This window comes from Sceloporus occidentalis, unplaced genomic scaffold, assembly GCF_023333645.1.
Source record: "Sceloporus occidentalis isolate IW3139 unplaced genomic scaffold, rSceOcc1.0.p SCAF_2, whole genome shotgun sequence".
Lineage (NCBI taxonomy): Eukaryota > Metazoa > Chordata > Lepidosauria > Squamata > Phrynosomatidae > Sceloporus > Sceloporus occidentalis.
Window position 1 is genome coordinate 54,872,700 of NW_028316982.1, and position 24,153 is coordinate 54,896,852.

Genomic DNA, 24,153 nt, shown 5'->3' on the forward strand with positions numbered 1-24,153 from the left:
TCCCATTGTTCCCAATAGTGATGTATGCATGGGCCGCACTACCATTAGAGACAACGGGATTTCAGGTAAGTCGCCCCCAAGATAACGAGACTTTCAGATAATCCAGATCCAAGATGTATTATAAACCATAACCAGCACTTTAAATTTTGCCTAGGAATACACCAGTAGGCAACAAAGTAGTTTCAACAAGAGAGTTATATGCTTGCTATTACCAGTCTTGTCAACAGTTAGGAGCAGCATTTGGGGCCTGCTGAGGTTTCCCATTTCCAGAGACATCCTTATACATTATATAGAATGTGTTACAGTAATCCCAACAGGCATGTGTTGATATAGTAAGATGTTACATCTCCAGGAATAGTTATCTGATTTTAACTGTGAACCTGAGCCTTCCTTTTTGGCATTGAGTCTTGCAATACAACCAGATGTGAACCTTAGATTTTGAACCCAAGGCAATTTGTGCCTCCATAGCAAGCGCTGAAGCCAGACTGAAATGGTTCTAGGGGGCCATTCAGACTACCTTTTGTACCGAATTTTAACCCGGATTAAAAGTTGGAAGTTCCCATTGGCACTGGTTTAAACACATCAGAATTAGGGTCTTTCACACCTGATCCAGGGCAAATCCCCCTTAGAGCGGATTTTCCGAAAGTGGATTATTTCCTGTTTCTTTTTAGAAAACCCATTTCTTCCTTGCTGCCAGCAAATGTGAACTTGGCCCCAGTCATGATCAGGTCAAGTTCAGGGGAGGGATTTAGGTCAGAGGGAGGGCAGAGGGAGGACAGAGGGTGGAACATGCCTCCCCTCTCGCAGGCAGCTCTCTCTCTCTCTCTCTCTCTCTTGTAATTTTATTTTTGACAGATTATGCGAATGCTTGTCCTACAGGTTGATACATATTGATAGAATGTGTCAGCTTGTGCTACATTTCCCTTTTGTTTGCTTGCTGCCAGCACAGCACCTCACTTTGCAAGTGGCATTTTTAAAAAATTATTTTTTGTGTGTAATATGCGAATCCTACAATGCAAATGTTACAAATGTTTCCCTTTCAGTTTGGCAAATTGATACAATGTGTGAATGCTTTTGCTACATATGTGTATGTAATGGCATTCTGGGGTGGCAATCGGAGGGAAAGCAAAGAAAGAGGATGCAGAGATGGCATTCTGAGGTGAGGTATGATGATGATGATGATGATGATTGTGATGGGAAGAGGATAGCAGGGGGGGAAGCAAGGGCTTCGGAGGTGGCATTGGGCTTGAAGGGAAGGGAAGAGGTTCCAAAGAAGAGGAAATGCTGGGCTGGAAGCGAAGGGAAAGCTAGAGGCTGGCATTCAGAGGGAAGGCTGTGTAAACCCATGACTTTGGTGGAGTCACACTCTCTCAGCCTCAGGGCAAAGGCAATGGCAAATCTCCTCGGAACCAATCTTGCCAAGAAAACCCCAGGATGGGGTCTTTTTAGGGTAATACACACAACACACACACACACCTGGAGGTTTTTAAATTTGACAAGTTGACAGAATATGTGCACACTGCTGCCAGTTTTTTTTTTTAAAGGAGGGGGGAAAGCACCCATTCGGTTGGCCAATGGCTGTAGGATATGTCACCTTTGACAAAAGCAGAAGTGAATTTGATTGACAACAAAGGAGGCTCCATTTTAAAGCGGTACTGCAAATGTGAACTTCAGAGGGGCAAATTACATCGATCAAGGTAATGGGTAGTACGAACTTCTTTCCGGGCAGATTCAGTATAGGGGCAACTGGATCTGCCCAGTGCTATCCAGTGCAAATGGGCTAGTGGGAATGGGGCCTAGGTAATTCTTTTCATCTTGGAACTCCTGGAGTTGGGGAGCCACCACAAGCTCCAGTACTTTGCCCAAAAATGGGATATTGGAGACTGGTTGGTAACTGAGGAGATCAACACATGGACAAAAAATACAGGAGCATAGCAGTATGCTCCCGTCAATATAGCAAGATAATGCAAAGATTATCACACAACGTCACAATTATCCCATAATTATCCTGTGAATAAAGAGGACTTCAAGCTCCGCTTTTTATTCACGGGAATTTTCTGGAAAATAAAAAGTGGAGCTTGAAGTCCTCTTTATTCACGGGAAAATTGTGTGGTAATCATAACATTGCATGATGTCATGTGATAATAATATAATAATAATATCTATTTATTTATACCCCGCTCTTCAGCCAAAAGGCTATCAGAGCGGCTTACAAATTGTTAATTAGACATTTCCCTGCCCTCAGGCTTACAATCTAAAGAGACAAGACACAAAAGGAGAAGGGAATGGCAGTGGGGAAAGTGTATTATTTCCCAGTCTTCACAGTGGACTCTTGAGTGGTCTGACATGATTTTCTCTTTAACTCTAACTTTCTATGTTTTTTAAAAGCATTTGTCTTGAATTGCATTGTGAGTTGTTTTGGACGGCAGGACTGTGAGGAACCTGGGATATGAAATAAAACCCCTCACGCTACTGGCAAGCTTGGTTTGAATTACTCAGGGAGTCAATTTGGGAATACCCCGACCATCTTCCCTTACTACATAGTATCTGGGCACAACGAGTACCAGTCCTGGAATAGCTCTCATCTAATTTCAGAAATAATCCAGTTTGAGACTGCTTTAACTGCCCTGGCTTACTGCTAGGGAAGCCTAAGAATTGTAGTTTATTGTGTTGCCACCAGAGCACTGGGGTCACTAGAAGGGTGTGGGGTGTGTGGACCGCACTAGTGACACCTACCTTTTGGCAGAAATGAGCATTTGCCCTCGTCCTTTAAAATGCTTTAAGAGATGGCGAGAGTCGGGTGAAGCTCAGTGGGAGGAGAAAGGAGAAGCCCCAGATTTTTTTAAAATTGAAATTTCAAAATTCAAAATTTTAATTTTTTATTTAAAAATATTTTTTTCATTATTTTAAAATATTCTATAAAAACATCATATTTTAACCAGATCGTCACTGTGTATACATAAATACAGTCAGCCCTCTGTATCTATGGATTTTTTTTATTGCGGATTCAAGCAACCATGGCTTGAAAAGATTTTTTAATATATAAATTCTAAATAGTAAACCTTGATTTTGTCATGTTATACAATGGACACCATTTTGCTAGGCCATTGTATTTAATGGGACTTGAGCACCCGGGGATGTTTTATCCATGGGGGGGCCCTAGAACCAAACCCCAGCAGATACCAGGGGCCCACTGTACATTTAGGTTGTGCATATGATATTGTAATTTGAAGATATAATTTTAATTTTGCTAGTTGTTTATGTCACAACCATTAGCATTACATTCAGCGGTATATGGGAATTACAATTTACGAGTGACATCAGTGGTGTCATTGTGGAGGGTGCGGGGGTGGTGGTGGATTGCACCAGGTGACACCCAAAAAGGGGTGTGTGCGACACCACTGCTCCTCAAACACCTTTTGGCAGAAACAGGCTGTGGCATTCACCTGCCTCCCTTTGAAATGCTTTAAGAGATGGTGGGAGCGGGAAGGAAGCTCAGTGGGAGGAAGAGAAAGCAGTGGCCCCAGAATTTTTTCAAAATTAAAACTTCAAATTTCAAAATTTTAATTTTAAAAAAATTGAAATTTTTGAAATTTTTATTCTTTTAAAATTTTCTTTAAATACATAACATTTTAACCAAATCTTCACTGTGTATATGTAAATACATTTAGGTTGTGTGTATAATATTGTAATTTGAAGGTATAATTTTAATTTTGCTAGTTGTTTAGAATCATGGAATCGTAGAGTTGGAAGAGACCACAAGGGCCATCCAGTCCAACCTCCTGCCATGCAGGAAATCTAAATCAAAACACCCCTTACAAATGGCCATCCAGTCTCTGTTTAAAGACCTCCAAGGAAGGTGCAAAAAAGCTTTACTAAGGCGTCTATATGGTGTGAAATGGTGACACCACACTGGGTGATACCAACCCTACTGACGCCACATTAGAATTATAGAATCATGGAGTTGGAAGAGACCTTAAAAAGGCCTAAGTGCAGTACTTTACATTTCTCTGTGTTGAAATTCATTTTGTTATCTTTGGCCCATCTTTCTAATCTATTAAGGTCCAATTCATTTGTGAATGTGAACCACAAGTGGGTTATTTTAATGCTAGAAAATGACAGAAAATGCAATTGGGGCAAGCGTAGTGTAAACAGTGATCAACGACCCATTGATTCGGATTGCACACCGATTTATCTGTAAGTGGGAACGAGGCCATAGGATCACAGAGTTGGAAGAGAGCTCTTGCCATGGAGGGACTCACAATCAAAGCACTTCTGGGAACTGTAGTTCATTATGGCATCAGAGAGCTCTCTGAGAGGGAAGTCTTAATGTCTCACAAAAACTACAGCACCCAGAATTCCCTAGCCTTGAGCCAGGGCAGATAAAGCGGCGTCAAACTGGATTTTCTGCAGGGAGCTATGTGTGGATTGTGTGAGGGGGATCATGCACTCTGTGTATGCTTAGGGAGGGTAAGGTTCATAAACCCATTGGTGGGCTGCATTCTCAGTAGGGAAATAATCCATTTTGAGGCGGCTTGGAGTGCCAACGGCTCCAGGCACGGGAATTCTGGGAATGGTAGCACCAGAGGTGCCACAACAAACTACAATTCCCAGAATTCCCGTGCCTGGAGCCGTTGGCCCGCCAAGCCGCCTCAAAACGGGTTATTTCTGTGGGAGTAGAGCTTCTAGTGACAAACTGACCAGGCCGCAAAGCCTGTCTACGCTACGCAGAGAGCGCGCGCCTCCCTCAGAACTCTAGGCCGCGAGGCCTCTAAGCCCCGCCCCTTCTCTCCGGGGAGAGGCGGCCTGGGTGCTCTCAGACCCAGAAGACGCGAAGGGGATGTGTGTGCGTCTCTCTATTATGAGCACTGTAGATGAAGGCGGAGGGGGAGCAGTTTGACGAGGAGGGTAGGGAATGGCCGCGCATGCGCACTGGCGCCCACCCCAAGCGGCCGCGGCGATGGCTGCGCAGTGACGGTTGGATCTAACGGTTGCTATTGACATTGTAAAAAGGGGGGGGGCTTGGCGGAGGAGGAGGGAGAGGCGAGGCGAGGAGTCCTAGAGCGTCCCGCCGTCGGTTCCGGCGAGGAAGGCCCGGGGTGATGCGGAGGCGGCGGTGGTGGTGGTGGTATTCCTGAACCGGCCTCCGCATGCGGGGCCTCCTTTCCGCCTGAGGGGGAACCAGGCCGGGATGGCTTTCCGCGGGGAGTAGTCGCCTGGGCCGCCGCCGCCGCTCCTCGGCGGAGGGCTGGGAGGAGGCGGAGGAGAAGGCCCTGGCGGCGCCTGGAGGCGGGGGGCCTAGCAGCGGCAGCAGCGGCAGCGGCGGCGCCCCGCGGCTTTCTTCTCAGCCCGGGAGCCTTGGGCCTCAGCGTCTGCGATGAACCCGGTGAATGCCACGGCCTTGTACATCTCCGCCAGTCGCCTGGTGCTCAGCTACGGACCCGGGGAGGACCCGCAGTGCCTGGCCGAGATCGGGAAGCTCCTGCCCTACTTCCGGCAGTCGCTCTCCTGCTGCGTCTGCGGTGAGTACTCCCAGGCAGAGAGAGACTGAGAGAGAGAGAGAGAGAGAAGGAAGGGAGGGAGGGCGCTCTATTGTTCTGGGCAGAAGAGGCAGCGGCAGCAGCAGCCCTCTTTCCTTCCTTGCTTCCTTCCTTCCCGCTCCCTCCCTCCCTCCCTGAGTCCTCCCTTGGCCGCTTGGTTTCGGTGGCGCCTGACGCTGCTCACACCCCCTGGCTGGCTGCTGCCTTGGGAAAGGGGCAGGGAGCAGAGCAGCCTTCCCTCCCTGGTCTCTCTGGGAACAGGCTGCAGCAAATAAGGGCCCACTCTGAGGCCGCTTTAAACTTGTTCTCTGACTCCTCGCTATGGAATTCTGGGCCTCTGGCCCCACAACAAACTCCAACTCCCAGAATTCCATAGCAAGGAGTCACCCCAGCTTCCTCTTTCCCTGCTAAGAGGTCTGGGGCTGGGGAGGAAGTGTCATTCTTAAAGGCCCATTCTGCATGCTCACTTTTGAAACTCTGTTGCTGTTATTCCCAAGTCAACGTGTATCGCATTGTAGAAGAATACTTTATTATGGCTCTTTGTAAAGGATACATATATCTACTCGGTGGCGATATAGCAAGGTAGACGCAGGCCAGTCTCTGTGCAAAAGGATAACTGGGCATAAATATGACGTCCAAAGATGGCAAGATATAAAAACAGCAGAGAAAACCTGCCAGGTGTTGCTGATGGTAAAATGTCTGATCATAAAATGTCTGTTTTTGAACTCAAAAGGTAGAATGCAACGTGAAACTGCTGAATTAGAGTTTGTGAAGTGGTCCCGTTCTGTCTGTGACTTGAATTAGAATGACGGATTTTTATGGTGTGACACGTGTCCATTATTTTTCCTGTTTCTGTTTGCATTTCGATGGCCACAGCTTTGTGAATGGTCACAGTTAATGACATGAGAACTGCCGCCGCCTGCGCTTCCTGTGCTGCTTGTGCTTCATTTCCTTCTGACTTCCCTGTTTACGTTCTGCCTCTTTGCCGGATCCACGTGTTTGGCTCTGCAGTTTTGGGAGTGGAATAGGGTTAACGGAAGTTTGTCCCGTAACACACTTGCAAGCCTTCTAGTATCAACAAGACTCTGTTGTTGTTGTTATTTTCCTACAGTCAGATGAAAGCATTCTGGCAGTCATTCAGATAGGAAGCAAGCTTCTTAATGTACATTTGCTGTGTGTAGCAATACATCTGAGGTGTTAGTTTTGAGGAAGGGTTTTTTGACTTGGGTGAATGGCATAAGCGAGTGTGAGACAAAGTTTTTTCTAGTGCAAGGGAGAAGTAGGATCCTCGTTTTGGTAGTCAGATAACACAGGTATAATCAGCGTATTGAGTGATCAGCATGTTGAGGTTGTTGTCCTGTGTTCAGCAGACTTGCAAAATGTAAACAAAGTGAAGCTGCATAGGGAGGAGTTGTAAAGTGTTTTGTTTTCACTACCGTCTAGTCATCACTTCTTAACATTAGAAAAGTTAAGTATATTTAACTGGTAATATTTAGAGATGAGCTTGTGAAAGACATATCCATAAAACAGAATAACGAAATTGTCAGGGCTTTGACTCTTTGCACCCATGGCCCTAGGTTTAAAGGAAGAAAAATAAATTACGCGGAAAGTATGAAGTGAAAGTAAGAACTAGCTTCTGAAACTAGTGAAAACATTTATATTTAGCCCAAGACATCTTGACATTCCAGGCAGAAAATCCAGATAGCATCCGTTCCCCTGAAGCACTGCTCTGATCTTCCCACAAACTGACTGTATTCACACATTCATTGGTTGCTGTCAGCAAACACACATCACTTTAATGCTCCCAGTTTAAAGTTTTATACAGCAGTGTGTAAACCTTTGTAAGAATTTAAGAGGGAAATATACCCAGAGATTCAAAAATAAATACATAAAATATCTGGCCACTGGCTATCCCTTTGCTTTCTCCATGGATTTGAGGTAACTGTTTCACTCTGAGAGTATTAACTTTGAACATTCAACTGATGAGCTAATTTTGGGACAAATGTGATGGTGATCTTTGTTGCTCTGTACAAAGTTTCCGTGTAGGTTAACAAGTTAATAAACACTCGCAGGACTATATACATACTATCTCTTCCTGTACTGAAGTTCTGTTTATCCTTTTCTTTATGTTAGGTTTTAGAAATAAGTTCTTTCATAATACAGTCCATCCAGAGAGTCAGTGATCTTTTCCTGAGAGCAATTTGTGTTCCTTAAGAATTTGCAAGATTATTTAATCTTTAAATTGAGTGGGAAACTGCTATAACTGTTGTGCCCCCCCCCCCGTCCCATTTTCGGCTGGAAGGGGCCAGACGTTAGCAGAAATGCACTTCTGGATCATTATTTTGGGGGTTTATTATTATTTTTTGGCATGTTTTGGGTTTAATTTTGCTCTCTGGGGGCGCAGAAAAGGTCAAACTGTTGCTTTTGAAGGCCGTTTGGAATTGGGGGGGGGGTCATTGTGGAGCATTTTTGGCTCAGAAAAATAAAAAAAATGAGCGTCAAGGATAGCAGTTCCCAGAATTCCCTAGCCTTGATCCAGGGCAGTTAAAGCGGTCTCAAACTGGATGATTTCTGCAGTATATTTTGAACTATAATCTTTTATATTTAGCTCTACTTTTTACAGTAATTCCAACTCTACATACTTGAGAACTGAGCCTACAGTTCAAGTCTTGACCCAGGTAAAAGAAATCAAGACTTGAACTGTTGAGACCGCTTTAACTGCCCTGGCTCAAGGCTAGGGAATTCTGGGAACTGTAGTTTTGTGAGATATTGAGCCTTCTCTGTCAGAGAACTTTGGTGCCCCAGTAACTGCAGTTCCCAGGATTCCCTAGCACTAAGCCAGGGCACTTAAAACAGTCTCAAACTGGATTATTTCTGTAGTGTGTTTTGGACCTACAGTATATCACATGCCCTATACTTCGAGGAAAGCTCACGGCATTTAACTTTTTAGATTTCATGTGCATTATTTTTTCAGCTCAGCTCACTTAAATTATAGCACTCCTGCTAGTTTCTAGGTATCTTCAGCTGCATTTCTGAACCCACTTTCTAAGAAGTAGGTCGTACTGAGTGCAGTAGGAGTTAGTTACTTCAAGTCAACATTTATAGGATCCCATTTTTAGTGACTCTGTGAGTTCTAGTTCTTCTGCCCGATGTCATGTAGAAATTTTAGAGAGAGAAAGCATGTTCAGAGACTGAATTCTTCAGGACTCTGGCTTCTCTGGAATGAGTGAGTGTGTACACACATTTTATTCCTACTGCTAATGACAGTGGCTAAACAAACCAGGAACCTCTGTTCTTAGTTGATTTACTGTTGTGTCTGAACTGGAATCTCTGGCTTGTTGTCCTGTCATAACAAGGAATCACAGGAAAAGAACAAAACCTGATGTATGATTCTGGTTTGTAAGGAGGAAAACATTGCAAAGATCTCAATTCAAACATAACAGTGAAGAAACTATGGACATATGCTTTTTATTATTATTATTATTATTATTATTATTATTAACCTTTATTTATGACGCACTGTAAATTTACACAGCGCTGTACATACAATCTTTTTAGTTAGACGATTCCCTGCCCTCGGGCTTACAATCTAAAAAGACATGACACAGAAGGAGAAGGGAGTGGTGGAGGCAAAGGGTAAGAGGTCCAGCAGTTCCTTTCTACCTCCAAGGCCTGGACCAAGGCAGATGGACTGGAGGGAGGGCTTGGCTTCATAATGGATGGGTAATCGTACTCCAGGGAAAATACATACTCTCAAGTAGGATAATGCATATACAGGATAATGCATATACAGTACATAGCAATACAGGAAATGTTTTGATAAACAGGCAACAAAAGAACATCAGATAGTAAGTTTTTTTAGTTTCTTTAACCAATTCCACTGACAGAAAGAGCCAAATGAAATGCTTATTCATTATGCTCCAGACAGAGTCTTCAGCAGTGCAAATGTTGACATGTGAACCGTGCCAGAGAGTGCACAAGTTAATTCATTTGTTGCTTGTTTTCTTTCTCACTATAACTTTATCCCCCTCCCTTAGTTTTCCCAGGATAGGTTTATAAACACATGAGAAAAAAATAAGAGAAAAATCAAAAGATCCTTAAATGTAATCATTTAATTGATAAAAAGATATCTTTTAGCTTAAAAAAAATCACTTGTTTACAAAATCCACTTGCACATTTGTTGACCTCTGTAGCAGAGGTATCACACACGTTTTCCCACACCTGCTTTTTGGTTCCAGAGAGAAATCACTGGTGTGTGAATAACCCATATCATTTTTCAACATTGAGACAGTTTTTCTCTATCTTAGATCAAGCAGAAAAGGCCATTCCAATAATTAAATGTGTGTCTTTTCCTTTGAAAAGCACTTCACTGATTGCAAAGTGATGAAGCTTTTGAGTCCATGTCAATGTAAATTGGAGGCGCTGGGATTTTCCTGTGCTTTTTCTTCACTAGTTGTAGCAAACAGTGAACTGTTTTGTTTTCACAGTCCATTAAGAGGAGGCTAATAGGGTCCTCCTGTATTTGTTTTCCTGACCCCTCCATAGTAAGATAGTAAGAAAACTGTCTTTCCTATCTTAAGGAGACTCTCTTCCTAAAACATTGGTTTCCTGCCCTCTTTCCTCCACCCATTTCTTTTTTTGCCCCCCTCCTCCTTGTTTCTTGTTTGGTAATGTGTATGATGATAGTTTCTTTGTCCACAAAAGAAGCTTTACTTCACTTTGAAAACTTTGCCATAGTCAAAGTTTTGGCTGTACCTGACACAGCAGCTGAATTCAGTAGGAAAGTGCTTATTTTAGGTAAAATAATTTGTATTCAGAATTTAACACATAAATGTATACATACAGACCATCCCCTCCACCTCTCTTTTCTTTAAAAAAGGACTTCCGTTTTGCTTATTTTGATATAGTCATGTTATCCTCATTGATTTAGAACCAAAACAGCTGAATTGGTCTTTTAATTTGTTTTGTTTACAAGAAAGAGGCCTGGACTGTTGAAGGAAAATGCCAACTACTTATCTGCTTCCCACTCATTGCTACTACTGTTAGTATTTGTAACTTTAAGCACAACAGCTGAATTTCTTCCCTATTTCTTGTATATTTTGCCACAGATTTGCTTGTGGAGTAAAGCTTGAAAACAAGAGACAGTTGCTTAACAGTAAAAGCATGTAAACTTCACACATCTCTATGAGCTAAACTTTAGAAGGAAGTATGATTTTTAAGAATTAAACTATGGTCATAAACCACAGTTTGACTTCTGCTTGTTTCTCTTAACCATAGTCAAGACTAAACAAAATTTGGCTGCATTCAGGCATAGTGCTAAACTGCAGTTATTGTTTGACTGGGTTCAGGCAAAATGCTAAACTACAGTTAAGTGAAATTCAAATAAAACGAAAAGGAATAATAATAATAAAAAAATTAAAGGTAACTTCTAGTAGTGGGACTACACAGGCCCAAGATTCATTCACATAACTGTGGTTTAATGTATTTGAATAAGGCCACTCTTTACTGCCAGAACTGAATATGTGAAAGTGAGTATTCTTAGCTTTATAACCAGATAAAATGGTCAGTCATATTCAAATGCCTTTGTACAGTTCAAACCACTGATCCATTTAGCCTGAATACTTGCTCTGTCCAGCAGCAACTATGAATATTTTAAAGCTGAACCTCTTTCAATTGTGATCCTTTGGACACAAATACAAGGCATCTATTTACAGACATTATACAGTCTTAATGAAAGTATGAAATGAAGATGTTGTGTAACATCAAGCATTGAATCTTTCCCCCTTCTCCCCTCAAAATCTCCTCCAAAAGGCTGAGGAGATACACTGAACAGCATGGTCTATGTCTTGCAGAGCCCCAGTGGGAGGGAGTAAGTGCTCCAAATTAGGCACATGGATCTTGCGCTATTCCCAAATGAGTCTTGGTGTCAGGTGTTCCTCCCCAGCCCAGTAGCTCCCCCCATCTCAAGAGAATATTTATGGAGATACTAAGGGAGAAGAGAAGGAAAAGATTCATTCAGTGAGCTGCCTTCTATTTGCACATCACTGGATTTCACCACACTGGCAATTTTTGGCAGTTGGAATATACTGGGAAGAAGTCTGGATATCATAAACATACTGGTTGCACTTATAATCTGCCTTTTGAACAGGATGAGGAACCTAAGGATATGAATAGTAAGTGTTGATGCCCTCAGAGATTGCGTCTCCTCCTCTCTAAGTAGAAAAGAGTTTAATCATCTGGCAAGTCTGCTGATTTTTAAATTACTGTCTTTACTCTTTGTAAGGTATTTTCTATATTTTTAATGGAAAAAATAACTTAGGGAAAATTATGTTTCTATCATAAACAGGAATCGTCATTCAAAGGCAGGCTTTTTACAAAGTGATACATTCTGCAATTATGTTGTCTTTCTGTGTCCATTAAGATACTAGTGAAACTTTAACTTAAAAGAGCAAGTTTTGTGACTGATCTTTTGCTATTCTTACCTCCTGATGAAATGCAGAACATCTAATCCTATTTTTGTCTGCTGTTCAATAAACAGATTAAATTCCAGTTTCCCAGTTTACATGTAATGGGAAACTGGCTATAAACAACCACGGTAGAAAACGTTGAAGCTGACATGCAGGTAGTATGAAGCACATGGATCTGACACTTGTTACATTTGAATTGCCCTGTTGTTCAATAGAAGACTGAAATGTATCTTTTTCATATCTTATACTGTTAGATACACTGTTAGATATATATATATATATATATATAAAAGTAAAGTGGAAAAAAAGAAAAGTACTGTAATAGATATAATAAAGAAATTCTCATCCCTCCCCAATTTTTTTTAATATATTGTAACAGGTATGCCTGTTGCACTAAGGAGGCAAAATAATGTAAAGGGCTGGCCATTCCAGTTGCATTTTAATTTTGTAAAGAACTTAGAATTAAATTTAATTGTTGGTTTGGCAAAAACAATCACTGCTAACATGAAGTTGAAGGCTTTCATGGCCAGCATCCATATTTTTTGTGCGTTTTGTGGGCTATGTGATACAAATCCTCCTTGCATATCATCCCGCCCTTGCCATTCAACAACAGTACTCAGATTAACATGTAAATCACTCCTCCCAACCTAGAGTCACACGGTGTGTATATATGTATATACAGTAGGCTTTCCCCTTACGTGGAGGATCAGTTCTGGATCCCCCACGTAAGGGGAAATCTGTGCATGTTCACACCCCATTAAAAACAATGGGGCGCATGCTTGCAGCTCACGGGGGCATGCGCTCTGCGGGCGCACATGCCATTGCTTTAATTGGTGCGCAGCTTCCACGTAACCTAGAAGCCGCATATGGCATGGATGCACTGTGTGTGTGTGTGTGTGTATCCCACTTACTTCCATGCCAGCATTCTCTGAAGATACCAGCCACAGATGCTGGTGAAATGCCAGGAATAAGTTCTTCTACAACATGGCCACATAGCCTGCAAAACCCCACAAAAACTATGTATCTACAACACTTTATTGTGCTATGGTCTTCAGCATGGTTCCTTTCTGTTCTCTGTGTTCTTTAACATTGACATCAGGTGAACAAAGCTATTTTTGTGGCTTCTATCTTCTCCAGACTGGACCATCTCTTTTTTATTGTTGTTGTTGCCAAAAATGGGTGACATTTCTCTCTTGGAAGATTTCAGGGGCTCATTTACACTATACAGTTGTGGCACAGTGGTCCATTCTAACTCCCTTCACTAAATTTTGTGCAATCTTTGGGCTTGAGGGTCAGTGAGGCACTAATGCACTCTGGCTGTGAGTTCAAAATGCCTTCCCTAAATTGCAAATCCCAACATCCATAGGATGGCGCCATGGCAGTTAAAGTGGAATCATAGCACTGCAATTATGTGGTGTGAAACGGCCCCCAGGAGTGACAATTCATCTTTAAATTGGTTTAAATTTTTAAAAGATTTAAAAATCTTTTAAAACTTTTTCAGAATCAGAAATAGATTTCTGCCTGCTTCCTTTTTAAAAAAAAGTGTTTCTGGCAGCACCTGTAGCCCCAAGAGAAATGTCCATGGTCCAGGAGTTAGGGCAATTTTCCAAACCCCTCCCCCCCCCAAAAAAAAACCCCTCTCTTTAAATACCACAGAAAAAGGTTTCACAGTTTTTACCAGAGTAGCCACAGAAATCTATAGAAATGCACATTATCACACATGTGGCCCACCTGTCCTCTTTGCATGGATTTGGATGGCAGTGCATTTTCATTAGAGAGAGGAAATAGATGTGAATTTGCACAGGAAAGTGAAGGCATTTAACCATCAGTGCAAATGTGGAAAAAATTTGCAGCAGTTCTCATAACCCACTTACTTGTAGACTGGCCCTGAGACACAGACAGAGGTTTTGGGGCAATTTGGGACAATAGCATTATTTGGATTATTGTAATTGGTGTGCCCTTGCAGACCATCTTGGAAAATGAAATAGAGGGGGAAATACAGGCATCAAATTGCTGCCAATGATAGCAGTCAGTGATGATGCCACATACACCCTGAAAGAGATGCATTGGTTGCCTGTGTTTTGGGGATGTCATTTTTGTAGTTTGAGAGTGGATTCATTGACCTACAGAATCCTAAACAACTTAGAGCCTTAGATAAGTAAAGGAACACATCTCCTTGCACTGGGCTGCCAATGCTCTTAGATCTGGGGAGAATCTGATTTTGTTGATTGAATGGTCACATCAAATCAGCCTTTTTCTGTGGTGGTGCCTCAACACCCCAGAAGAACATCTGTTGTCAACTTTGCTGGAATATTTTGCAGTAGGTTGACTCCTACCCACTATACAAGTGTAGACGAATAGTGAAGATAATAGCAAAAAGAAGTCAGAGATAAGTTTGTTCCAAGAGGAGTGGTAAAAACAGCAAGAGAAGTCACTGACTGGCAGGACTGAAACTGCAATGTTTCTTAGATCAAGGATTAGTGCTGTACTGTTTCACACCATGTCGCTGTATAAGTAACATTTGCCCCTTTTTGAAAAGCATCTTTTGATCCATACAATTGTTTTAACTGTATGAACAGTTATACAAATCGTTATTTCTTAAGGCCAGTGAACCTCTTGCGAAGCAAAAATGGTTAGAATGAAATACATGGCACAAGTAATGATATGGTATGTAATTTTTTCTCTAAACCTCTTTGCAAATAAGCACGAGTAAGACCATGGGCAGATAAATAGTTGGGATTTTCTTGTTGAAAACCAAACCATGCCGGCTGCAGTCTTGTTCCATGTCATACAGAAATGATTACATAATGTGAATGGTGCACAGCAAAGCTGTAATTTTAATATAACTCTGCTTTCTCTAGGCAAGAATCTGCACAAATAACAATATGGGGAAAAAGAGTTGTGTCTGCTTGTATTGAAGTCAGAAATCAAGGTGATAAATTAAAAGACATTGATTTTCTTAAAGAGTTATAATTTGATTTAATTCCTAGAAATGAAAGAACAGATAATTTATGCAATAGGGGAGCTGTATCTGTTTAGTCAGACTGGGTAATAGGTGCACTAGTATACCACTTTATGGCAAACACTTATCTACTTTAAAATTACTATTGTAACATACTCAAGATTTTTATGATAGTTTAATTTGGTACTGAACAAAGTCCAAGATGAGAAAATGACTTTTATGCTGCAAATCAAACTGGGGCTTAGGAACTGTTAATCCTTAGGCATCTGTCTAGGATACAGGGTAATGCATGAAGATTTGAATGCAATTGGAGTTTAAGATTTAGGAAAGCATGAATGGCATTTTGACACTTCTAAATTGAATTTCAGGAGCTATCAATGTGAAAGAATTGTGCTTTGATTAAACATGATAGACATAAAAACAGCTGAAGGGCAGGATGTAAATACCATTAATAATAATAATCTAGGCCATTTTGAGCCTTTGTTTCTCACTTGTTCTACCCAACTCTGCAAGACTACCTTTTTGTGCAGATTTATTTATTTATTTATTTATTTATTTATTTATTTATTGGGGGATGGTGATGTGGTGTGCTCAAAAACATTATTTTTATCTTAGGAAATTAAGTGTTCTCTAGGTTGTGCCTTCACTGTTGTAACTAAGGTGAAAGAGCATTCTAACAGTTTCATAGGTATTCCAATTAGACCACATTTTTGTGATGTAGTGCCCACTGTACCATTCTGTACAACAGCATCATTTTGGAAGCTCTGAAATTAATTCTTATTGGTGGAGGAGTAGTTGATGGCTGTTGAAGTTCTCCATCACCCAAGACCCCCTTGGACAGGAAAAATTGAGAATATCCGATGGCTGCTTGTGTCTCTTTTCTGACTTTCAGGCCCGTTACAAACGGGCACCCTAGCACGGACTCAGTCCGTACTAGGTTTAGAAAGGGGCGTCTCTTCCAGATGCCCCTAACCCTAGTACGGACTGAGTCTGTACGAAATGGTGGCGGCCATTCCACACGGCCATCGGCATCTTGACGTAGCGGACGCGCTGCATCCGCATGCCGCACCCCCAAAATAACACCGTGAGTGCGCACTTCGGCACTTGCAGCGTCTCTTCCGAAAATCGCGCTCCTTCTTTGCAGCATCCGGGAACCACGCCGTTTGGCTGCTGTGGTTCCCGGACACTGCAACCGCTGGCGGCAGCAGACCACCGCTTTTCGGCGGTCTGTAACCCGCCCAAGTTTCTGAGGTCAGACCTTATTTATATATGTGAAGTATCCTAATTTTGTATCTGTTGCATTTACTGCGTTGAGGTTTCAGTTAGCTTTGTCCTGGGGCAGAGTACCTGTGTGGAACTGAGATAACAAACATTATCAGACTTCCCTACTTTTTTCTTTTACAAATCAATCGTCTTTTACTGCTGTGTGTGCATGTGCGAAGCACTTCTGTTTTGTGGAGTGCCTTTTCACTATAGTTATCTGTTTCTATGTTGTATTATCCTTGCAAAGGGAACTTGTAGCACTGTTGAGACTAAGGGGCTGTGCAGACAGGCCATCAAGGCCAACCTGGAGGCAGAGTTGGGGCATGGCGTCCATATGACACATACCCTGACTCCACTCCCATGACGCTGCGCGCTGCTCCACATGGAACGTGGTATCACAGCGCTCTGGTGCTGCATTTATATAATGCAGCACCAAAGGAGCACCTTAAAGCAGTGGCAGTGCAACTATCATACCCTTTCCAGGGCACAAAAAAGTGCCACTTTTTGCGGCTCCTTTTTGTACCTTTGAAAGGCCAGATCGGGGCCACCACATGCAATTGCTGCAGCCCCGATCTGGGGCAGCTGGAGGTGGTTGAAGGCTGCCTGTTTGGGCAGTCTGCACAGCCTCTAACTGAAAGAAAGGAGGTGGCAGCCTGAGCTTTCATAGACTTGAGCCTACTTCCTCAGATGCATGTAGGCGCAAGTCTACAAAAGTTCATGCTACAAACTTCTTTCTTTCAGTTAGTCTCAAAGGTGCTACAATATCCCTTTGCATACTGATTTTCCAAAGTAACAGCTATGTCTTTGATTTCCTTCTCTTAAGTACTGCTGCCTCAGCCACCTGGTCTACAACATATGGACCTAGCTTCATTTATAGGGGAAAGCATTAATCTGTATTTTTCATACTTTAAAAAAAAATCTGATCTGTTTAAGATCTTTGGAATTTGTTTTTGATGCTGACAGTGAAGAATTTGAGCTGAAAGGAACAACAAAGACAACTGATCAAAATATATTCTAGTATTTAGAGCTATACAGCATGCTTTTTATCTGTAAAGGAAGAGTAGTGTAGCCCCAAGCTGTGCATTTTGATATCCACAGACCAGGATACTGTGTCAATTATACTTGTTTCTGGTGATGGCATATCAGACCACATGAAAAACGCCTTTGTTACATCCTATTTGGATGATTCTAACATACTCTAGGTAGATCTACCCTTGAAAAATCTTCAGAAACATCGGGTAGTCCAGAGTGTTGTTGCTGGGCTGTTGAGTGGGGCCAGTTACAAAGACTGTACAATTATTTGGTTACAACAAATTCATTGGTTCAGCTCTGGGCACAATTGAACATGCTGATGTGACTTACACACACACCCCAACTTGATGACAGACTGTTTAAAAGAATTCATTTTATCATATGAGCCTCCCTGTATTTTAAGATTCTCAAGAGACCATCTTACTCTCCTGCCACTCTGTTGTTGCTTCCAAGAGCTCTGGTTATTATCAGCTGCCCTGCTCACTTATTGGAAACACAAGTTTTACTGATATCAGGTCATAATTTGCAGGAACACAAGAAAGGGCCTTATTAGTGGTTGCTCCCATGTTCCCCCACCAAAGGAGATTATGCTGTCTCCCTCCTTGTTCAACCATTCCACCTTCAAACAAAAGTAAGACATACATGGTTCTGATGCGGGTTTAATCTGATGCATGCTGTTTCTGTCTTGTGTGTTTTTATTTGATGCATCTATTGGATCTTTTACTAACATTTGTTCTCTACAGTTTGTTGTTAGACATCTTGGGCATTAATTTAATGATTGAGTGAGCTACTTGAAATATTTTGTCCCACATAGTAGGGCATCAGCATTTTAGATTTATATCTTTAGACAGTGAGTGGGATATTAATCTAACAACTCTTTTCTTTATCTTCCCAAACTGCAACTTTTTACAGTAAATTCTACTATAATGCAATGGCTGTGTTCCTTTAAAAGTCCATGTTACAGAAAATCACACTCTAAAAATAACAGATCTTATGGGAAAAGTAGGATTAGGTGCAGAGCTCAAAAATACTACTGCTGGTTAAGATATTTACAGTATTTAATTTGCCACAAATTTTAATGAATAAATTTTAATTATAAACATAAATGGTGACTCCTACCATTAAAAAATAATAAAGATAAATATTTATGCAAAGTACAGTCCCCACAAGCCTCTGCAGCCCCCCACCCCAATACTAAACAGCTGATAACACTTGCCACTTTTTGGCATGGACAAGCCCTGGCTTACTGCAGCAGTCAAATGTTGTACAAAGGCTCCCTCCCATCCCCTCCTTCCATCTACCTTACTTCATACAGACATAAAACTCATCCCTCAAACACTCCCACTCCCTCTTTCCATCCTTCTCACTCACTCACTCCTCTCCCAGCTTAAAATTCTCATCCTTGGCTTGCAGATGCTCCCACCTGCTCCTTCCATCCACCTCACTTTATTCCTTCATTTCACAAACCCACATGGTTGACTGACAGACTGAATGGCTAAGATGAGAAGAGGTAAGCTTAAAAGCTGAGACGTAGAGAAGCACCAATTTTAAATGCTCAAGAGTGAATTGTGCTATAACCAGTTAAGAGTTTGTGCTCAGCAAATAAGATTTCTCCATTAACTAGTCATATTATTGCCAATTCACATTATAAAAAAATAGTAGAACCTACTGTATTACTTTTACTGTAGTAATAGGATAAACTGCTATGTTGTTGTAAAACAAAAGTTTTAGTATTTACTCTTTTTCATTCATGTGTATCAGGAGAGCAAGGCAATACTGTAAGAATTTCAGAGTTTTATTTGAACAAAATTGATCTTTCAGCAGTAATTGCAGAGAAGTACTGTACTTTTGTATCCTGTACAGTTCCCACTGTCCTATCTCCACTTCCATATCTCTTAATGTGCTTCTAAGAGCTAAAGCAGGAGTGTGTATTTTTTGGCCCTCTAGATGTTGCTGGAGTACAATTTCCAACAGGTGTAGCAACATACCTAATGGTGAGAAAAGCTGGGAATTGCAGTCCAACAGTGTCTGAAGGACCATAAAGAGAACAATTTTTTGTTATTTTTGTTATCTTTAGGTTAGCTTAAAAAGTGTTTTGAGGAATGTTAATTTCAGAAATTATCTGAAGCATTCTGGCCTCAAAATCCACAATGAAGCACCGTTGTGAAAAACAATTTTTGTCAAATTTTTTAATATTTAAGATAGGAAAAAGTAGTGCACACTTGATGTGCTTTTATTTATGAAACCTCTCTGTACATTCCTCAATGTCTCCCCATTATTCACAGACCATTTTTGTATGCACAAAACTGTCTAACATTGAGAGGAACCCTTTTCTGCATTGCTGTTTACTGTATTGAGACCCCTGAAACAAACATCTCCATTTCTCTGTAGGCATCTGAACAGTTCATAAACATTCCACAAGAATTCAGCAACTGGGACAAAGAATGTACTCCAGTCACTATGGAGGTTCCAAACAGTAAATGTTACTTATTTATTAAAATCTCTTTTGTAGTGACATTTTGCTTTTGCCATGTCTGTGTAATGTTTGAGATAAATTGCCAGAATTCAGATCTCCTCTCACCTTTAAAATTCTATACTTCAGTTTTGCTCTCCATTACTATAGTACATCGCCTTTTTAAAATGCCACTTCTACTTCACAGATAAATAAAAACAAATACACATGTTTGCCTGTGGCTAAGTGTCTGGTTGGGAGGAAAAGGAACATAGAAAATAGCCAGTAAGCAATAAGGAGCATCGTCCATCCTTCACTCTGCATGTGATTTATGTCCCTTTCAGCATTCTTTGCTGATGACACACTTTGCATTTTTGTGATTATTTTTCTCAAATGTAAATATATGGCAGTGGCCGTAAATAGTACTTCAATTGTTATAGTGAAGTCTTTAGGGGGTTTTATAATAATTTCCTTTTTTTCTCCTTAGGAAATCTTCTACAAGATCCAATTGCACCCACCAACTCTACTTGTCAGCATTATGTCTGCAAGAACTGTAAAGGCAAGAAGATGATGATGAAGCCTTCATGTAGTTGGTGCAAGGACTATGAGCAATTTGAAGAAAATAAACAGTTAAGCATTCTAGTGAACTGCTATAAAAAACTTTGTGAGTATATAACACAAACACCATTAGCACGGGATATTAAACAAGCTGTTGATGCTTCTCCGGATCTTTTGACTTTGCTTAAAGATGGCTCACCGCTCCTTGAGGATACAGAAAAAACATCTGATGAAGCTTTAGCATTGTGTTTAACACATTCCCCATCTCCACCAGCCTCAGAGCCTGAACCTCCAGCAAGTAGTTCTTTTGTAACTGAAAGCACACAAGACTCTGATGTGAAAGGCTCTGCTGTTAATGGGTTGCCCAATTGTAATGGAATATCAGTAGATAAACTTGGAGAACATATTCCTTCCCCTGAACATACAAATACAGTCAGTGTGTGTAGTTCTGAACAGTACATGAAAGCTGATGATATTTCTAGCAACCTTGATCCTATCTGTGACATAGTTTCTCCTAGTGATTTGTGTGGAACAAGTATTGATATTCACAATTTCAGTGAAGACATCAAGTCTGGTGATCCACTTTTACTCAGTGTTGAAGAAGTGCTACGGACTTTGGACTCTACCCCACCAGTCTGCAGTCCTACTTTGCAACACAGCTTGGAAACCAATTTATCCAATGGTCCTTTTTTGCAGGTTTCTCCCCCACCTCCTAGCCATAACATGTTCATGTCAATGGGTTCTTCGCCTCATGGAATTTCGTGTACAGCTGCAACGCCTAAGGTAGTAAAACTAAATAGAAAACGATCACGATCAGAAAGTGACAGTGAAAAGGTTCAGCCCCTTCCTATTTCCAGCATCCTTTGTGGCCCAACGTTGGGAGCCTCAGCTCCTGTAATGGTAAAACAGGATACAAAGATGTCTTTGCAGCCTGTAGCAACTGTACCTAATGGAGGCACAACTCCTAAAAATAGCAAAAGTGTATTGTTATCAAATAAAAGCATGAAAAAGAACTTAGATCATACCACCAAGAAATCTCATCCTAAATCCAAATCAGGAATGCTGAAAACAAAGTCGAAAGAAAAAAATCCTAGTAGTCATGTTACTCCAGGAAGCCCTACAAAAACTGTGTACAAAAAGGCACAAGAAAAGAAGGGGTGTAAATGTGGCCGAGCCACCCAAAATCCAAGTGTTCTTACATGTCGTGGCCAACGCTGCCCTTGTTACTCGAACCGTAAAGCCTGCTTAGACTGCATATGCCGTGGCTGCCAAAATTCATATATGGCTAATGGGGAAAAGAAACTGGAGGCATTTGCTGTGCCAGAAAAGGCCTTGGAGCAGACTAGGCTTACTCTGGGCATTAATGTGACAAGCATTGCTGTTCGCAATGCCAGCACAAGTACCAATGTAATTAATGTGACAGGGTCACCAGTAACTACATTTTTAGCTGCCAGTACAAACGATGATAAGAACTTGGGTGAAGCTATAGACATAAGATATGACTGCTGAGTCTTTCTTTTTTTCTCTCTTCCCCCACCCTCCTTTTTTAAAATGTTCTCTCCTACCTTTGGTAGAGGGATTGCTACAATTTTGAAGGCAGCTATGGTTCTGTTTAACTTGCCGGAGCTCCTGCATATAGATCACTTGTATCAAGTGTTTTTCATTGCTATGTTGTGTGTTAGTGTCTGGGAAATAGTTTGATGGTAATTGCGGAGTTACCCTGAAACTGTCTTTAGTTCTTAAAGCACCTCATAGTTTCAGATCAAATGCTAATGTAAATGATTTTTTTTAAAATACAAGATGACTTTTTTTTTTACAAACCCTGACCTTGTACCAGTTCATGCTTTGTGCTCAATCAGAGATTGATTCAATATACAGAAATGCTATCTAGTCAGTCCATCATTGGTCCAAAATATTGCAGAAATAATCCAGTTTAAGACTGCCGTTACTGCCCTGGCTCAGTGCTATAGAATCCTGGGAATTGTAGTTTATTGTGGCACCAGAGCTCTCTGACAGAGAAGGCTAAATGTCTTACAAAACTACAGTTTCCAGAATTCACTCACATTGAGCCAGGGCAGTTAAAACAGTCTCAAACTGGATTATTTTTGCAGTATGGTTTGGACCATATTTCTACTACTTTGATATATCCAAGTTTATCGTCAGAGTTGAAGAAAAAAAATCACCTCATGCTCATACTGGAAATATTAAGAAAAATGTATTTAACACCTTAAATTTATTCAAAAAGTGTAATTATCCAACTAATATAGACATGGTGAAACAAAGCCCTACCTTTTATTTATGTCACTTAAGTTTCTCAAGTATTTTAACTTATGTTTTGAAAATAATTGTCAAGAGTTCCTTTATGATAAAGCAGCTTCTTGATTTTTTTTAAATTCAGACTTTTAGAAAAAAGTTTGCAGGTTAAAACCAGTCTGTTTCACAATGTGTCATACTATTAACATTGCGAAATTGGTTATAAATATATATATATATACTGTATATTTTAGATGGTATGCTGGTAGGCTGCGAAATAAAAGCTATTTAATTCATGCCAAAGTTACCAAGATATTATTTTATTTTGTACATTAAAATTCAGCTGTTCAAGAACATAAACTACCAACTAGCATGCTGTTGCTGTTCCAGACTAGTGATACTGGCAGGCCATTGACTTTCAGCTGAGGTTCTCCATACCTCTAGTACCCAGCACCCTTTACCCTGGTACTGCTCTTACTTGGGAGGGTGCCTGGATGCATAGTGGTGAGGCACAGCAGAAATTTAGCAGATAGTGAATGAAGTTCTGTAGTTCACTTGAGACTGGAAGAGTAACAGTGTACCAAAGGTGGAACTGATGCGGTTGGTATGCAGTTATATCTGGGTCACAGAAGAGCTGCTCCATCTCTTCCTTAATATGCAAAATTTCATTTCCCCCTCAATTTATATTGTAAGTAGAGACAAATTCTAAACTTGAAAATACACTTTAAAACAATCATACTTCTTGTTAGAATTTGTGTTAAATACTGAAATACCTAATTTTGAATAAACTTATGGGACTGACTAGAAAAGACTGGATTGAATCCAATTAGCTTTTCATACCAGTAGAATTACTTCAAACAGTAGGGTGTGTGTGTGTGTGTGTGTGTGTGGTCATCCCAACAGCTCTTTTTGCAGCCTCTCAATCTCTTCCCAGTGATTTGAAGATCATTTGGAGCATGTTTTGGTGAGCTGCAAAGGGTAGGAAAGAGGGGAAAGGACATGAGTAGAAGTCAGCTAACACAACATTGTATTTGCCCTCCATATCCTAATCTGAAGCAATATTTCAGTAGATTGTCTAAAGATAATTCATGTCACCTTTTCTGAAAGTTATATTTGCCATCTAATTGTTCACTGAGTCTCGTTTACAGTAAATTATGACATTAGACATTTGGATTTGGCACAAAGCATGTACAATGATGGTTACTAGGTCTGAAAAATAAGCAAAAGATTTTGGACACCATTTGGATGATGTCTCCTTTTTGTTCAGTAGTGTACCATGGTGTCATTTTATGTGAATGTGGTCAAATAGTGTTTTGTTGGCTTTCAGGTTTGTTTTCCCCCTGTCCTTTCTGTGGGTAGGACAGGGTGTGGGGGGCTAAAGCCATAGGAAGAAGAATGTGATGTAAGTGTTCAGTATGTATTTTTTTGTTTCTGTTTTGCAAGAAGAGTTGAAAAATATTTTTGATAATGAGAGTAAATGGTGGAAAATGCTCTTTAGTATTCTTGTCTCTTTTTTGCCAGCTCAGACTCCTGAATTCTCTGTTTAATTTTAGGTTTACTATGTCCTATTAAAACATAATTAGTTAAATATGTATGTGATTTTTGTGTGGACCAAATGGGATCTGC

At 40.8% G+C, this 24,153-nt stretch overlaps 1 protein-coding gene across 6 annotated transcripts; it reads left to right on the forward strand.

The window, feature by feature from the left end:
- The first annotated feature begins 5,020 nt into the window (after window positions 1-5,020).
- Window positions 5,021-24,115, forward strand: MSL2 (MSL complex subunit 2). 6 transcript variants are annotated; one of them, XM_089509448.1, is made up of 5 exons: window positions 5,444-5,522; window positions 12,079-12,162; window positions 14,869-14,939; window positions 19,656-19,740; window positions 20,204-24,115. In XM_089509448.1, the coding sequence occupies exons 4-5, from the start codon at window positions 19,725-19,727 to the stop codon at window positions 21,781-21,783; spliced, it is 1,596 nt and encodes a 531-aa protein (XP_089365574.1). In that variant the 5' UTR covers window positions 5,444-5,522; window positions 12,079-12,162; window positions 14,869-14,939; window positions 19,656-19,724; the 3' UTR covers window positions 21,784-24,115. The 6 variants fall into 6 exon arrangements, with proteins under 6 accessions (XP_089365573.1, XP_089365575.1, XP_089365579.1 ...); XM_089509449.1 differs by lacking the exon at window positions 12,079-12,162 and having other exon boundaries at window positions 5,436-5,522; XM_089509452.1 differs by lacking the exon at window positions 19,656-19,740.
- The last annotated feature ends 38 nt before the right edge of the window (window positions 24,116-24,153 follow it).

Bases quoted from the DNA above. Each gene is read 5' to 3' on its own strand.
- MSL2 (XM_089509447.1), top strand. From the start codon at position 5,378: ATGAACCCGGTGAATGCCACGGCCTTGTACATCTCCGCCAGTCGCCTG. The intron at 5,523-20,203 runs GTGAGTACTCCC...TTTTCTCCTTAG, and splicing joins GCTCTCCTGCTGCGTCTGCG to GAAATCTTCTACAAGATCCA.